General features: G+C 38.4%; 1 protein-coding gene across 1 annotated transcript in view; it reads right to left on the reverse strand.

The window, feature by feature from the left end:
- The window catches only part of itga1 (integrin, alpha 1), a 196,077-nt gene that overhangs the window by 102,938 nt on the left and 75,935 nt on the right, over positions 1–17,204 (reverse strand). The window contains exons 8-9 of the mRNA XM_059989435.1: positions 2,790–2,940; positions 1,443–1,608 (exon numbers count right to left, since the gene is read on the reverse strand). Coding sequence (XP_059845418.1) covers positions 1,443–1,608; positions 2,790–2,940 — 317 coding nt within the window. The remainder of the gene's footprint in view (positions 1–1,442; positions 1,609–2,789; positions 2,941–17,204) is intronic.

Genomic DNA, 17,204 nt, shown 5'->3' on the forward strand with positions numbered 1-17,204 from the left:
CATGTGCGCTTCCATCAACCGTCTCAGTCTCACACGCTTGTCTCTGGTTTCTTAACACGGCCATTCCTACTTAATCATTTTTCATATCAAATGGTAAACGAATAGATATCTCCTTAACCAACTGGATAAATTATTGACTGCTAGTCAAGCAATATTTTACCACATCTAAGCTACTCAAAGAAAATTATATATTAATATTGTATTGTTTCTATAATTTTTTCATATGAGTTGCCTACAATAGAGTTCTGGAAATTTGTTTTGCTATCCTGGTGACTATAGGACACTCTGGCGTACTGACAACATCGGTATACTAACTAATGACAGACATTTAAAAAGCTAAAACACATAACTTCAGCCATTCATCTCGTTATATCCTATCGACCAGCATTTTAGATAGTCGATATGAAATAATGAGATGAATGGCTTGTTACGTATTTCATTTCCATTAAATCAGCATCGCTCTTATACCATTTGGAGTAAACTATACCGTGCTCTTGCTTTGAAATCTTGAATTCCAATCTGTTTTGTACAAATGTGGTATACAATTAGATTATCATGTTATCCACCAAAGTTCTCTGATGACTCAGCAATCATTAAGTGTATAAAAGGAGGACAGGAGGATGAATACAAGGCTTTGGGGAGGACTTCGTCAAATGGTGCAAGCTGAATCATCTGCAGCTCAACATCAATAAGACAAAGGAGTTGGTGATGTACTTTAGGAAGACTAAGCCTGCACTGCTCCCGGTTACTATTGATGGTGAGGACATGGATGTGGTGAGGACCTATGACAACCTGGGGGTGCACCTGATTATAGACTTGAGTGGAGCACCAACATAGAGGCTGTGTATAAGAAGGAGCAGAGTAGCCTCTACTTCCTGAGGAGACTGAGGTCCTTTGGAGTATATAGGCTTCTCCTTCACATCTTCTACCAGTCTGTTATCACCAGTACAATCCTCTATGTGGTGCTGCGATGGGACAATGGCATCAACACGGGTGATACCAATAGGCTCAATTGATTAGAAAGGCTGCTCCGTTGAAAGAGTCAAACTGGACACACTGGAGCCTGTGGTAGAACAAAGGAGCCTCTGGAATATCCTGGCAATTCTAGACAATGTTTCTCACCCTCTGCATGCTAATTTGGTTGAACAGAAGAGCACTTTCAGTCATAAACTAAGACAACTGTGTTGCTCCAAAGAGCGCTATATGAGGTCATTATTACTCTCAGCCATTAGGCTCTATAAGGAGTCAACCTATAGCCAGGGAAGTGATGACCTCCTCCTTTTAGACTGTTTGTTGTAAATTATTTTTTATTCTTTCTTTTTTCTCTCCTAATATTTGTATATCTGCTGCAGCACTGTAATTTCCTTTGGGATTAATAAAGTATCTATACATCTAACATATATCAGCTCAATTTATAACATTCATGAGAAAACATATCCTACCTTCCAAAGCAAAGATTTGTTCTCCCAGAGCCTCAGCTATCGTCACCAATGCTTTTTCATCTGATACATTGAAAAAATGTTGATCTTTAGGTGAGCTTGCAATTGACTCTATTTCTTTCAGAAACTTTTCAGCACTTTGATTTCCTCTATTGTAACTGCCAAGCACCTAAAATAAAATCAGACAATAATTAAAATAAATAAGTTTTATTTAATATTTTCTTAAAGATATTTCAATCATCATCAACATTTTGGAGTAGACCAGGAGATGTAATCTGGATACAAATTGACACTTAAATGCCTTTCACAGCAGCCAAAGACTGTAAGACATAGTATTACACGGTCAGAAATATTACACTTGAGAACATGTCTTAAGTTAATTAAATTCAGTAAATAAGCTTTAAGTCCAGTTGTTAAAGCTATCATGTATCAGGGGTATCCAGGATATTATATAATTGCCTATGGAATGCATTTGAACTTGTGCTGCGTAAAGGAGAGCTGAAAATAATTGATTTGGACAACACAATGCCAAGCAATGAACAGAAATGAGGTGAAGTTCAAGAAAGGATATCTGGGTTCTATCAGTCTTCCACATCACTACCAGGTGCAAAGCATTGCTATCCAACTCTGAATTGGACACACCTGTTTCATTCACAGAATTGTTTGCTTTCATCTTTGAGGACATTAATTGGGCAAGGCAAGTTGAATTGAAGGTTGACATCATAGCATATGAGCAGAGGAGAAAGTGGAGCAGATTAAGGACAAATGATTCTGGGTGGAGTAAGCAGAGTATGGTAGAAAATCAGAGCAATAAAGAACAAGAGGAAGCAGAGGATAATATTAAATATTCAAATATAACAGAATAAACCCTAAAAATAGTGAACTTGTTTATTTCTGTTCAAATGTACAGGGGAAAGAGAGGAACATTGACCTAAAATTAGAATATTATTGTAATTATGATTAACATATTGATAAAGTATTTATTAGTGCACTATTTTATTGGCATTATTAATTTTATAACAAAATTATTAATTACATTAAGATGGTGATGAGTGGATCTTGAATAAATATAATGCAGTGGAGTGCCAGAAATCATATGTGCAAATGTGGAATCTTGTTTTAGAAGGCAGTTATTATTTCAACCAAGGCTAATTATGTATTTTTTAAAATCAGGAAATAGTACTTTCAAACAGTGTAATTTAACAAACAGCCGATCTGTAACTCCCCAACGCAGAGGAAATTAGATAAAGCGGGATGCCAGTGGTGCCAGTGAATGTTATTTCTCACTGGGAAACCCTGACCTGGTATGTAACTCAGTAGCTGAAATATACAGATATATTAGTCACTTACTGCAATAGCAAACCTCCTAATGTTATCCTTTTCACAATTTGCGATCACATTTGGTAGATTGTAGCTATCATGTGATTCACCATCTGTTACCACAACCATCACCTTTGAAACTCCAGGGCGCATACCTTTCTCCTCTGTGAATTCCTTTGTCCTGGAAAGGACAGAGAGCGTTATTAGTGTTCATTTTTATGTTACAAGCTGAAAGAATGGATATACCTGAAGCTGAACATTGACTGGGTTTTGTGTATTTATGCCAAAATTCGCACAAGTACCGTTAACACATGAACTTCCAACGAATGATGGAATTGAACTTGAATTTCATAATCCTTGGACCTGAAAACTGAAGTGGCCCAGGCACTGAAAGATATCGTGATCTTGATATCATAAGAATGAACCAAATGCATCAAAGTTAAATAAGTTCTTATAGGATTTTTTATTTTTGGAACATGCCTTTTATGTTTGGAAGCAAGTGGCTTCTTAGTCTACCAACAATAACATAGGATAACTTATTGATTGTTTGCAACTTTCAAAATTGTATCGAATTTTAATTACTTGATAACAAAAATATAAAGAAAGGTAATTAGAGAAGATGTAGAGATCAGCCCAGGTCTATTATAACTTGCTAATTGGTAAATTCCTTCCTCATATTCCAGTGATTGATCAGTGATAAGTACTGTATGCTCTTTATAGTGACAAATATTTCTTTTGGGTTTAATGAAAATGAAGGGATTTTAAAAAGAATTGTGTACTGCAGCTATGTTGGATAGTGCTTGATTCTTGTCATCTCTATAACATGTATTGTATGTAGTTATTGGTCTTGTGGAGCTAGCTTTTGCCAGCATGCTTTCCTGAGAGTGTAAATTCCACTAGGCAAATAAATACTGATATATAGTATATTGTTAACAGGTTTTAGAAATTTTCTTCAGAGGGACATGCAAGAATTGCTATCCTATGCACCATTATGCAATTCCAATGCTATTTCTGTATTAATTTATCAAATGATTATTGATTACATTTACATTTATTGAGCACATCTACATTAAACATCGCCATAGGAAAGCAGTATCCATCATCAAAGATATTCACTGCCGTGCTCTTTTCTCGCTGCTGCCATCAGGTAAAAGGTACAGGACTTGTACTACCAGGTTCAAGAACAGTTACTACCCCTCAACCATGAGGCTCTTGAACAAAAGGGGATAACTACACTCATTTAAGTACTCTTTCATCTTGTTATTTCATGCTCGTTATTTATTGCAATTTATTTACATCTGCATTTGCCAAGTTTGTTTACAGTTTACAGTTTTTGTTGTTTGCAGTTTACAGATCCTGTTTATAGTTACTGTTCTATAGATTTGTTAAGTATGCCTGCAGGAAAAGAACCTCAGTATGTATTTTGATAATAAATTTTACTTTGAACTTTGATTAAGTTCAAAACCTTGAGCAATGGCTTAAATTGATCACCAAGCATAATTTCCCATTCCTCTTGACCAAGACATAGAAATAAAACTTTCACTTTCTGTAAAGGACATCCTTTTTATATTCTTCCAGACAATTCTCAATCAAACTTCCTCTCTTTTCACCACCTTTATTACCAACCACTCAAGCTTTGTGATATAGTTTATTGCAAGGTTTTCCTTAATTGTACATTAAGGAAACAGGTCCATGTTAGGTGCACAAAAACAAAACTAATTGATTCAAAAGCTCTATTTATATATTGCAAAATATTTTCCAATTGATCCAATGAAAATCTGCACTCTGTAAATTCAACTACAGGACCTTGGTAACAACAAAATTGTTTAAGACCTTTTAATCTCAAAAGACTGGTCACTTTTGTCAAGCAGGCAGCTGCTATGATCAGAGGTTAAACAACATATATGGAAATAAAATTAAGTGAAAATACATTTTCCCTGTTTGTAGACAATAGACAATAGGTGCAGGAGTAGGCCATTCGGCCCTTTGAGCCAGCACTGCCATTCAATGTGATCGTGGCTGATCATCCACAATCAGTACCCCGTTCCTGTCTTCTCCCCATATCCCTTGACTCCGCTATCTTTAAGAGCTCCATCTAACTCTTTCTTGAAAGCATCCAGAGAATTGGCCTCCACTGCCTTCTGAGGCAGAGGTTTGCATGATATATGGTTGGGAATGTTCTACAATGATATGTCTGTCTAATGGGAAAATGAGAGAGACGCAAACGGTCACAAGACCTAGCATAACCCCAAGTGTGCAGACCTGTGAAAGACTGATCTGAGAATTAAGCTTTTGGAACACTGTTTATAATACCATTTGACAAATGCTTGCATTTTAAGTCCCCTTATAATGTACTGCTTTTTTTTAGAAATGTTGGCTGCCTTATGTTCCCACAGTTCTCCTTAAATGATATGCTTACCACCTCAGATGTCTTTTTCCAAGCCACAAAGGTCTCTACCATATGGGACTTATATAAAGAACTTGCCAACAACAAAGATTTTCATGATCTTCCACAGTACCACATCAGGCAGAAACTTAAATAAAATGATTCTTCTCTCATGGCAAGATTATTTCATCTGAGCTGTATTTAATTTACACCTAACAGGAAACTGTAACCACTTCAGTTAGTTTCCTATAAACTTATGATCTCACCATCAACACATTTGTGTTAACCGTAAAAGGAATTTTGGAAATAAAGCCTATATTAAATGCTTTAAAGCTGATTTTCTGGTACAATTTATCTGTTACATACCAACTTTTTATTGATATTTAGTTTAGCTCCTTGTATGTTTTCACAAAAGGACACTAACTTGCTGCTTGTTTTTGAAAGGAAACGGCAGCATATTTGCTGTTGTCACAATCTATCAACTCTGATGTAATTATACATTTTCCCATCTGTCGTGCTGTGAAAGTGTTTATTGTACATGTAGATTTGACCAGGAAATAGCCTCTGAGGATCCTGGACCATCACCAAACCCCATGTTGGTCACTCCCACATTCAGCAAGTGGAATCCATCACAACTACGTGCCTTTGTTCACCAGTTTCAGACATACGCTTTGACTGGTTTATGTTTGACTCACAGAATCAGGGAAACATGGAAACTAGGCGCCTGATCTGCCATTCAGTATGATCATAGCTGACTATCTCAGTGTCCTATTCCTGCTAACGCTCCACACCCCTTGATGCCTTTTGTGCCTAGAGATTTATCTATACCCTCCCCACACAGATTCAGTGACAGCATCTACTGCCTTGCATGGTGGTAAATATCAGTGAAAAACATTCTCCTCATCTCATTCCTCAATCTCCTGCCCTGTTGATGCACCATCAATAACTCACTCTGAGATGTAAAGGCGAGATATTGGCTTTTATTGACTGGAAGAAGGAACAAGCAGTGAGTGACCACCATACTACATCCTGGAGGCTGGGCTCAGGCCTTGATTGCCTTTATACAGGGGTCTATGGGAGGAGCCACAGGAGCAGTCAGCAGGGGGCGTGTCCAAACAGGTATATGTAGTTCACCACACCTGTAAAACAGAGTTTGTACTCCTGAACCTGCCTGTGTCTCACATCTTGTCCCATCTCCAAGGCTCCACTTCCTTTCTGTGGTTCTGTCGGCCTTCACTGGTGAAGTTCCACCTTGCAGAGGTCAGTCACAAGAGACTGATGCATCAGGCTGAGATCCTACATCAGAACAAAGGATGGAAAGGGGAGGTAGCCAGCATGAAGAGGTGAGAGGGAGGGGCGAGGCTGGAGCTGAGAGACAACAAGTGGACCCACAAGCACTGGTAGATGATGGGATATCAATAAAAAAGGAAGGTGATAAGTAAACTAAATAAGGACAGAATGATGGGCAAATGGGACCCATTGGGGGAAGGGACAGGGATCCCGTAGATAATTAAAAATAATGGTATTAGTTAAAAAACAGGGCAGAAAATCACTTACTCATTCAAGTTCGATGATTCAGCCATATGAATGGAGCGAATGTACACGGACACAGCTGAGATATAAGGCACACCAAATCCCTTGGATCAGTGTAACTGAGCTCCACCTTTGAACTCAGTCAGAGAAAACTATAGCACAGGAACTTGTCAACTGTGCTGAACTACTTAAATTGCCTAGTCCCATCGATCTGTACCCGAACCATAAACCGCCATATTCCTCCCACCTATTTACTTATCTCTTAAGCATTGAAATCGAAATCTTATCCACTACTTGTTCCACACTCTCACTACACACTGAGTGAAGAAGTTTCCCTTCATGTTCCTCTTAAACATTTCACCTTAAACCCCGACCTCCAGTTGTAGTCTGACCCAAGCTCAGCGGAGAAATCCTGCTGGTAGTCAAATCTCCACATATTCTTCTACACTCTAGGGAATAAAGTTCTAACCTATTCAATCTTTCCTTATAACTAAGGTCCTCTAGTTCTAGCAAAATCCTTGGGAATTTTCTCTGTACTCTTTAAATCTTAGTTATATTGTTCTCGTAGGTAGGTGACCAGAACTGCCAACAAGACTCCAAATAAAGCCTCACCAAAGTCATATACAACTTCAACATACCATCCCAATTCCTATGCTCAGTACTTTGATCTCCAATGTGAAATCCAATGTGACAAAAGTTTACTTTATGGCCCTATGGTGCACTTTCAATGAATTTTGACCCTGTATTCCCAGATCCCTTTGTTCTACAGCTTTCCTCAGAACCTTGCCTGCTCACTGTGTAAGACCTGCCCTGGCTGGTCCTCCCAAAGTGCAATATCTCACACTTGTCTGCCTTAAATTCCACCTGCCATTTGTAGCCCATACTTCCAGCTGGTCCAGATCCTGATAGTTTTCCTATCAAGCTCCAACAATCTTCCTTGCTGCCGACTATGCCCCCAGCCTTGGTGTCATTCACAAATTTGCTGATTCAGTTAACCACATTATTGTCCAGGTCGTTGATATAGATGTCAACGAACAACAGACACAGCACTGATCCCTGCAGCACTTCATCAGTCACAGACCTCAAGTCAGAGAGGCAACCATCCACTATCAACCTCTGGCTTCTCCCACAGAGCCAATGTTTAATCCAATTTACTACCTCATTTTGAATCTTCTTGAGCGACTTTGATGCCGGACCTTGTCAATTGCCTTGCTGAAGACCATGCAGACAACATCCACTGCCTTGCCTTCATAAACCTTCCTGGTAACATACTTGAAAAACTATGAGATGTTTAGACATGACCTACCACACAAAAAGCCATGCCAACTGTCTGTAGTCAGTCTGTCTACCCAAGTACTCATGTATCAGTTTCTTGGAATACCTTTCCACAGCTGATATCAGGCTTACTGGCCTATAATTTCCTGGTTTATTCTTGGAGTCTTTCTTAAACAGCAGAAAGATACGGATGCATGGAGCCAGAGGAAGTGTATTGGCATGGATAGTGGATTGGTTAACCAATAGAAGGCAGAGAGTTGGCCCTCTACCATGCCTATTGTCTTGTTTATTGTTTATTATTTATTGTAATGCCTGCACTGTTTTGTGCACTTTATGTAGTCCTGGGTGGGTCTGCAGTCTAGTGTAGTATTTCTTTTCCTGTGTTGTTTTTACGTAGTTCAGTGTAGTTTTTGTACTGTTTCATGTAGCACCATGGTCCTGAAAAACGTTGTCTCATTTTTACTGTGTACTGTATCAGCAGTTATGGTTGAAATGACAATAAAAAGTGACTTGGCTTGACTTGACTTGAAATGGGTGTTTCTCGGTTGGCAGTCAGTGGTGAGTGAGATGCCGCAGGGGTCGGTGCAGGCCCACAGCTGTTTACCATTTACATTGATGATTTGGAAGAGGGAACTGAGTGTAGCGTAGCAAAATTTGCTGATGACACTAAACTGAGTGAAAAAGAAAATTGTACAGAGGATGTGGAGAGTCTGCAGAGAGATATAGATAGGTTAAGTGAGTGGTCCAAGGTCTGGCAGATGGAATACAATGTTGGTAAATGTGAGGTCATCCACTTTGGAAGAAATGGTAGAAGAGCAGATTATTTTTTAAATGGTGAAAGATTGCAGCATGCTGTTGTGCAGAGGGACTTGGGAGTGCTTGTGCATGAATTGCAAAAAGCTGGGTTGCAGGTACAACATGTTATTAAGAAGGCAAATAGAATGTTGGCCTTCATTGCTAGAGGGATTGAATTTAAGAGCAGGGAGGTAATGCTGCAACTACACAGGGTACTGGTGAGGCCACATCTGTAGTACTGTGTGCAGTTCTGGTCTCCATACTTGAGGAAGGATATATTGGATTTGGAGACAGTGCAGAGGAGGTTCACAAGGTTGATTCCAGAGATGAAGGGGTTAACCTATGAGGAGAGATTGAGTCACCTGGGACTATACTCTCTGGAATTCAGAAGAATGAGAGGGGATCTTATAGAAACATACAAGATTTTGAAAGGGATAGATAATATAGAAGTAGGAAAGTTGTTTCCATTGGTAGGTGAGACTAGAACTAAGGGACATTGCCTCAAGATTCAGGGGAAAAGATTTAGGACGGAGATGAAGAGAAATTGTTTTTCCCAGAGAGTGGCGAATCTGTGGAATTCTCTGCCCAGGGAAGCAGTTGAGGCTTCTTCAGTAAATATATTTAAGAAACAGTTAGATAGGTTTTTACATAGTAAGGGAATTATGGAGAAAAGGCATGTAGATGGCAATGAGTTTACGGATAGATTAGCCATATTGAATGGTGGGGCAGGCTCGATGGGCCAGATGGCCTACTCCTGCTCCTATTTCTTATGTTCTTATCTAACAACATTATCTATACTCCAATCCTCTGGTACCTCACCTGCTGCTAAGGAGGATGTAAATATCTCTGCAAGGGCCCTAGCAATTTCTGCACATGCCTCCCACAGGGTCCAAGGGAACACCTTGTCAGGCTCTGGGGATTTATCCACCCTAATTTTCTTCAAGACAGCAAATGTCCCCTCCTCTGTAATCTGTGTAGGGTCCGAGACTTTGCTACTGCTTTGTCCCTCTCCTATTGATTCAGTGTCCATCATAATGCTACATAGAGCTTTGCAGTGGAAGGTGTGCCATCACTTTCCTTAATTTTACATTATAATGTGGGTCATATCATTTAGAAACCAGCTGAACTATATAATGGAGATAGAGACAGTTCATTCTGATGGACAGCAGTACGATCAACTGTTTATTTCGGGTAAATAAACTTAAATCATGGACCCTTTTTGGTCTGTTTTAACTTCTGCTTTTGTTGTGCAAACTCAATTGATTACTTTGTCTTTGCAAAGCTGGAGAGAAAATACATGCTTTGAGATCTATCTGTCAAACAAGTGAAATATTCTTTCTTAAAAAAGAACTAGTAGGAGAAAAATAACTTAAGTTATGATCTTGATGTAATTTATAAAATCATAGAGTAATACACCATGGAAACAGGCCTTTCAGCCTATCTTGTCCTTGCTGGCCATGGTGCACATCAAGCTAGTTCCATTTGCTCACAATTGGCTGATATTAGATATTGTTATTGATAACCAATTAACCTCTCTGTCCAGAGTACTAACATCATGTCTCATTCCTTTGTGAAGTGCTTTAAGAGATATAAAAATATTTTTTCTCCTCCTTCCTGTCCTTATCTCTTCTTTTCTTAACCTATTAACAATTTGTACTTCCAGTATCTTTCTGATGTCTTTTTAAAATAAAAACAAGTAATGCGCTTGCAATTCTAATTAAAAGACTAGATGATATGTCCCACTCAGCAAATCTTAAACAATCATTTCTGTAATCAAAATTGGTTCCTATGTTTTAATATACAGCAAAGAATTAGAAGATGCAATAGTGTGTATTTTGCTTTCATGGCATTATTTTTACATGCTTTCATGTTGGTTGACAGACCCATTAACTGATCTTCTTCAGTCTTTTTGGCAACAATGATCTCTGGAGATTCATTCGTGTGAGTGTATGGTTGTGTCATCATCTTGCAATCTGTCTCCAGAATTCAATACCATTAACTTCAATGGAATGATTTTCAGAGCAGAATATCTATGTTGTTGGTGCTTGGGATGGATTTTACAGCAATCTTTAATAATGTTGACTACTATGTCTGGCGATACTCGGGTACAGAACAAGAATAATCTATCTAACATCCAGAAATCCCAATTGTTCAGCATCATACTTCCCATCCACCAGCTGGGGTTACAGATGAATTAACTGAACACCTTAACAAGGTGTTTGGGGAAAGTATAGGGGGGAAGTCAGAGATAGGTTTTTGTACAGAGAGTGGTAGGTGCATGGAATGCACTGCTGAGGTGGTGCAGACAGATACATTAGGGTCATTTAAGAAACTATTAGAGAGGCACATGAATGAAAATAAAAATGGAGGGCCACATGGGAGGGAAGGATGAGACTGATCTTAGAGTAGGTCAAAAGGTTGGTTCTATATTGTGGGCTAAAGTGCTGTACTGATCTATGTTCAGTGGTCTATTTCCTATGTTTCCTACACTCCCTTTATTGGGGGTTACTGACATGTTACTGGGTAATAATGAAAAAAACACAAAGTAAAGGTGCATTGGACTTTTAATAAAACAGTTTCTGATAGTCTGCAGCATCTGTTAGTTTGGCGCCCCAAATTTCTGAGTGTGCAGGGTTAATGAAGTTTTGCTGTATATTTTTAAATAATACTAGAATATATTAGAAATATTAAGCAAGTTAGCAAACAATACTTAGACATATTGTTAATATTTTACACTTACAACTGATTTTCCCACTCCCATCAGGGAAGAGGCTATGTAGCATCAACACCAGGACCATCAGACTCAAAAAGTTATTTTCATCAAGCAAAGAGGCTGATCAAAACCTCCACCCACTAACCAACCCCATGACACCCCCAACCACCACTACTTTATCATTTCCTGTCTAGTCACTTTATGTACAGACACTCCTGTGCTAGTTTCACTCTGTGTATATAAGCTATCTCATGTATTTATATTTATATTTAGTGTGATTTATTATTATTAATATTATTGTGTTTATCTTATTGTGTTTTTTGGAGCTGGAGTAACAATTATTTTGTTCTCATTTACACTTCTGTAGAAATAATGACATTAAGTAATCTTAATCTTTAAAGTTTAATGCTTCGTGTGTTATTTGTTCACTTTTTGCTGGTTGCACAATTTGTTCTTTTTCTGCATGTCTGATGGTTTTGTGGGGGTTTTCTTTAAATGGGTTCTATGGTTTTATTTGATTATGCTGCCTGCAATAAGATGAATCTCAAGGTTGTATACAGTATACATTGATAATAAATGTACTTTGAACTTTGAACCCTAATTTTTTTCAGAATTGATAAGCTAGAGTACACCTCTATATTGCCATTAACGTACCTATTATTATAAATATGATGATGCCAAGCCAACATTCCGTGATACTATTGTAGTGACAAAAAACTGCCGGTAGGTTTCTTTTTTCACACTGATATAGCAATGAGTGAATCTCTTTCTATATTCTGAGGATCATACAAGGAATAACTTTGTTACTGGCATTCACTTAACAAATTCCAATTTCTGTTTTTAAAAGTCAAGCAGTAAATTACAAAACTACACAAATCAGCAAGCTACAATTAGTGGCGTTCTGAGAGGAAATCAGAAAATGCTGGAAGTACCCACCAGGTCAGGCAGCTTTTGTGGAAACACCACTACAGCTAATAGAACCTCGGCTATACAGCACCACAGACCTGGGAGCAATCCTGATCTAAGTTGTTGGCACATTCTCCCCGTGACCTCGTGGGTTTCCTTCCACTGTTCAAGGATGTCCTAGTTGGTAGACTAGTTGGGCATTGTAAATTGTCCTGTGATTAGGCTAGGAATAATTTGGGGGATTGCTGGGCAGCGTGGCTTGGAGGGCTGAAATTGCCTATTCTGCACTGTATCTCAATAAATAAAAAGTATGGGTTGATGGGTTAATTGGCCATTGTATATTGTACTTAACATGCAGGAGTGTTTGAATCTGGGAGTTGATGAAAATGGGGGGAGGATAAAAAAGGGGTTAACGCTGTGTTTGTGTATATCAGTACTTAATATTTGATGCAGACTAGCTGGGTCAAAGGACCGGTTTCCTCGCTGTATCTCTCTGAAGCAAGTTACTGATTCAAGTCAATAGATTTAGAAGTACAGGTGCAAAAAAAAAAAATAAAAGAAGGAAAGAGAGATTACAAAGGGGCATCTGTGATTGAGTGGACAGAACAAGAAATTAAATGACAATAGGAGTGATGGTGCAAGGTGAAAGTTTTTAGTAATCAGAATCAAATTTAATATCACTGGCAGATGTCCAATTTTCATATGGTATGACTATAAGTGAGACACCTCAAAGTCTCATTTAGAGTCATACATTCAGTCTGTCATGTCAGTGCTGGCTATCAAATACCCACCATTACCAATCACAGTTCCTATCAACTACCCCTGCTGCTCAACAAGGGGTACATTTGTAGAAGTTTTTGAGTGTTTTCGTTGACAATCCAAAGTAAAACAAGCAAAGCCAAAAGTCAGTCTGCTTGAGGCATAAGTGCAGAATTATGAAATAAATTTATGAGGAAAAATGTAATGAGAATGCTGGATAACAAATAAAAATATTGTAAATATAGATTGTGTTAAATTGTAGAGCTTTGCCCTCTGTGTGCCGATCATATGGCATCTGTTATGGTGCACACGACCTACAGGCAGTGTTTGCAGGAACCAATTCCCTCATGGGCTTCCACTAACATAACATTCTGAAACTTCCTTTGGCTGCTGAAACCTTACTTCAAAGTGATCCTGAACTAATGGGGTGAAATTTTCATAGCTGAAAGGAAACAATGCAAAATACACTATTTAAAAGTCAAAGAATGCAAAATTTGAAAATCTGAAGCAGAAGCAGAAAATCTGAAACAGAAGCAGAAAATGCTAGAAACAGTAGATCAGACAGCACCTCAGAGTCCTTTTTAGAGTTATACAATGCAGAAACTGGCCATTCAGCCCATCATATCAATGCCAGCGATACCAAACCTAGTTCCTTTCAACTGCTGCTGCTACTCAACAGCTTGAGATCAAAGGGCAATTTACTGTAGCCAGTTAACCCACCAGCATATCTTTATGTAGGAGGAAACTAGAGCACCATGGGGGAAATCCACACAGTCACAGGGAGAAACAGTTCAAACTCCAGCCAGCAACACAGCCTGCTACACCAATGTGTGTGACCATTTACGGAAAGAGAATTTAGGATACTCTTTCAGGTCAAGGAGTCTTCATGAATATACATGTGGTGGGATGAGCTCAAAGCACACGGCACAACTTCCAGGTCTCATTAACAACAGCTGAATAAAGAAGAATGAAAAGTATGAATTGTGTGAATGCACTTTAATAAGGCACTCTATAAGGAGCTAAATTATATACCTTCTTATGGAAGGATAGATTGTGGCACCATTTGCACAGTATCGGTTCACAGCAATAAGCATCCTTCCCCATGATAAACAGAAGAGCAGCAGATGCACCCACATAAACATATACATTGTTATTAATAAATGCAACGATTAGTTGTCTGTGAGATGCTATTCCAGATGGCCATTTGCAAAAACCTGTTGTGGCTCCCTTATTTTGACATAGCACATAATTGACTTAAGATCTAATGAGTGATTTCAGTGGCAGCGCGCACTGTATTTCATCTCTATCCTGTATTTTGAAAAATACCACCAATGCACTTTCAGTAGAATTCTCCAAATTAGGAAAAGTGAACCATTATTGAGCCCTATCCAACATTCCCAATATTAAGCCGTTTATTACTCTTAGCCATCTACATTCATTAGGCCATGTTGGTTGGATTCCTGAATCAAATTCCAAAAGCAAACACTATTCAAAGATCTGTCGAGGAAGGAGATTACTATCTTAGATAAGCAAATTAATTAAACTCTGTGGTCAAGGCTTTGTTGAACAAATACAACTTCTCCACAATCTCCTGGGTACCTCTGGCTCATAACTGCTTGAGGTGGAAAAGGAGCATTCTAGATGAAATTGAAAACTCAGAGGCCATGCACACAAATGTGCCATGCAAATGGCACAAGGCGTAGGTCACCTCGCAGGTTACCTAAAATATGTATCTGGCCCCAGCAGCCATCTTCTGCCCCTTTTGCATTTTTCACAACAGCTCACAAATCTAGAATCAAATTATGTTCTATTCCAAGGGATTGCTGAAGAGGAAGAAGAATGCCCAGAAAATAGGTTTCACCTATCGCCATTGGCACCATTTTATGAATTTTTGGAAAAATAATCCAGTGGAGGTAGTACTTTAGCTGTTTGCACACAGCATCATGTGCTACAGGTGAAACTGGATAGATCGCATCATGAGCTGCATGAAAACCTCACCAATTCCATAGCCCTACTTTCCCGGTTGCTGGGGAATGGGTCTGAGTTTAAAGACATCTCCTCATACAATCACAATGGCTATTACGGGAGGAGGTAAGGGATAACTTGGAAGAGGATGAATATCCTGTAACCTAAATAAAGTGAGTTGTTCATGGGAATGAGTGCAAATGGGTCCAATATCCAGTTTTAAGAGTTTAAAACAGAAACCATGATTATATCATACTAGCTAAGAGATGCAGGATCCTTAACCTTAATTCCATCATAAAAAATTTAGGAAAGCTCCAAGAATCTGATACCTTTGGTATTTTATTTTGCTGGATTAGCAGTTTATTGCATATCACCGCTGTTACGGCCCCAACTAAATTCACATTTCTGTGTCTGTTTTATGTAACTCTTCTCATCAACCAAATGAATTTAAGAGGGAATGATCGTAAGAATCATGGCCCTAATAAATGTAAAGGAAGTTGGAGATATGTACCCCAGTAAATTTAAAGGTGATATGGGGAAGTGTATCCTGGTGAGTTTAAAGGATATGTGGGAAATGAGACCCCCGAGAGTTTAAAGGCAAGATCAGAGAGGGAACCAGATGAGTCAGATGCCAAACCATTTGGATTTTAAGACAGGTAACATTGTAAGACAGGTATTCATATTTCTACTGTAGTTAGTATTTTTTGCAACAATATGGTAAGCTTCATGCTCATTTGCTCCCTTTGTGATTTCCCATAAATTTGCATATTTCCTCTCATGATGGGACTGAAATCATCACCCTGTGCTTTAGTTTGTTATCCTATTTTTCCAAAACCATTATGACAGAGTTAGAACCCTGAGAGGCATAAAAACTATACTTGAAACAATACCAAAACTCAAAACATAACATGCATTAATCTTCAAAAAGAAGTTTCTTGCATATAATAAGCCACTTAATTCCATAGTTTTAACATGATGAATGTGATGTCTGAGAGTCAGGAGCCTTGGACTGAAGTCCCGGAGTTGGGAATGGTCTGTCCACAAATCAGAAGCTTGTCTGTGAGTGTAAGGTAGAAAGGAGGCTTGTTTTTCTGCTGTTGTCTTGTTTTATTTCCGTTGTTGCTGCTGCTTGTGTGGCAACTACTAGAATACTAGAATGTATACTAGAATACTAGAAGTATACTAGAATGGCGCTGGAATGTGCGGCAACACTTGCGGGCTGTCCCCCAAACAGATCCAAAACAAAATACACTGTATGTTTCAATGTATATGTGAAAAATAAATCTCAATCTGAACGATTACAATAGCATTTTACATTCTTCCATACTTCTGTCCCAGTGACTGCCCAACTATGAAATGAGCTTTCAACTTTCCATCACCTATTCTGCAACACTGCTGAAACCAGAACCCTGACTAGGTCTGACTAGATTTGTGGATTTCAAAGGATTATTTTGAACATACAAATGTAAAATACACAATTATTATCTAATTATCTTTAAAAAAGAAATAGTTCTTTTATTTATGAGGACAACCCTTTAGTTTAGAACTTTAATGGATTTGGTAATGAAGGAAGTACATTGGCATTCCACAACAGGGAGCAGAAAGCAACAGGACAGAGGAGCAGATTGATGGAATCTCTGTCCTTCAGGTTACACCATAAATTTAGTCTGGGCTCTTTCACCTTTCTCATGATGAAAGACGTATTAAAGCGGAAATTCATGGAAATACTCAGGAAGTTAGACAGCAAATGTGGAAGGAGAAACATTAATTGTTTTAGGTTTTGGAAATTGATTATTTCAGAAATGGAGGGAGTTAAATATAAACAGGTACAGGGAAAGTGCAGAGTGGGTGGTGGCTAGTAGAATGGAAAGAGTGGACAAAAATGAAGTTTAATAATTAGGAGTAATTAAATGATAAAAACAAAATACAGTGAAAGATGGAAAAGCAAAATCTTCAGTTATCTGCCTTGTTATCTGCTTATGGAAGAAAATGGTAGTAAGTGAACAATGCAATCAAGGGTGACACCCTTCAAACGGTTCATGAAACGGTTCTTTCACTTCGTTTACTTCATTGTTTTCTTTCAAATATGCTTTGTCTACTGCTGGAACCTGTG

The sequence above is a fragment of the Hypanus sabinus genome, chromosome 14 (assembly GCF_030144855.1).
Source record: "Hypanus sabinus isolate sHypSab1 chromosome 14, sHypSab1.hap1, whole genome shotgun sequence".
Taxonomy (NCBI): Eukaryota; Metazoa; Chordata; class Chondrichthyes; order Myliobatiformes; family Dasyatidae; genus Hypanus; species Hypanus sabinus.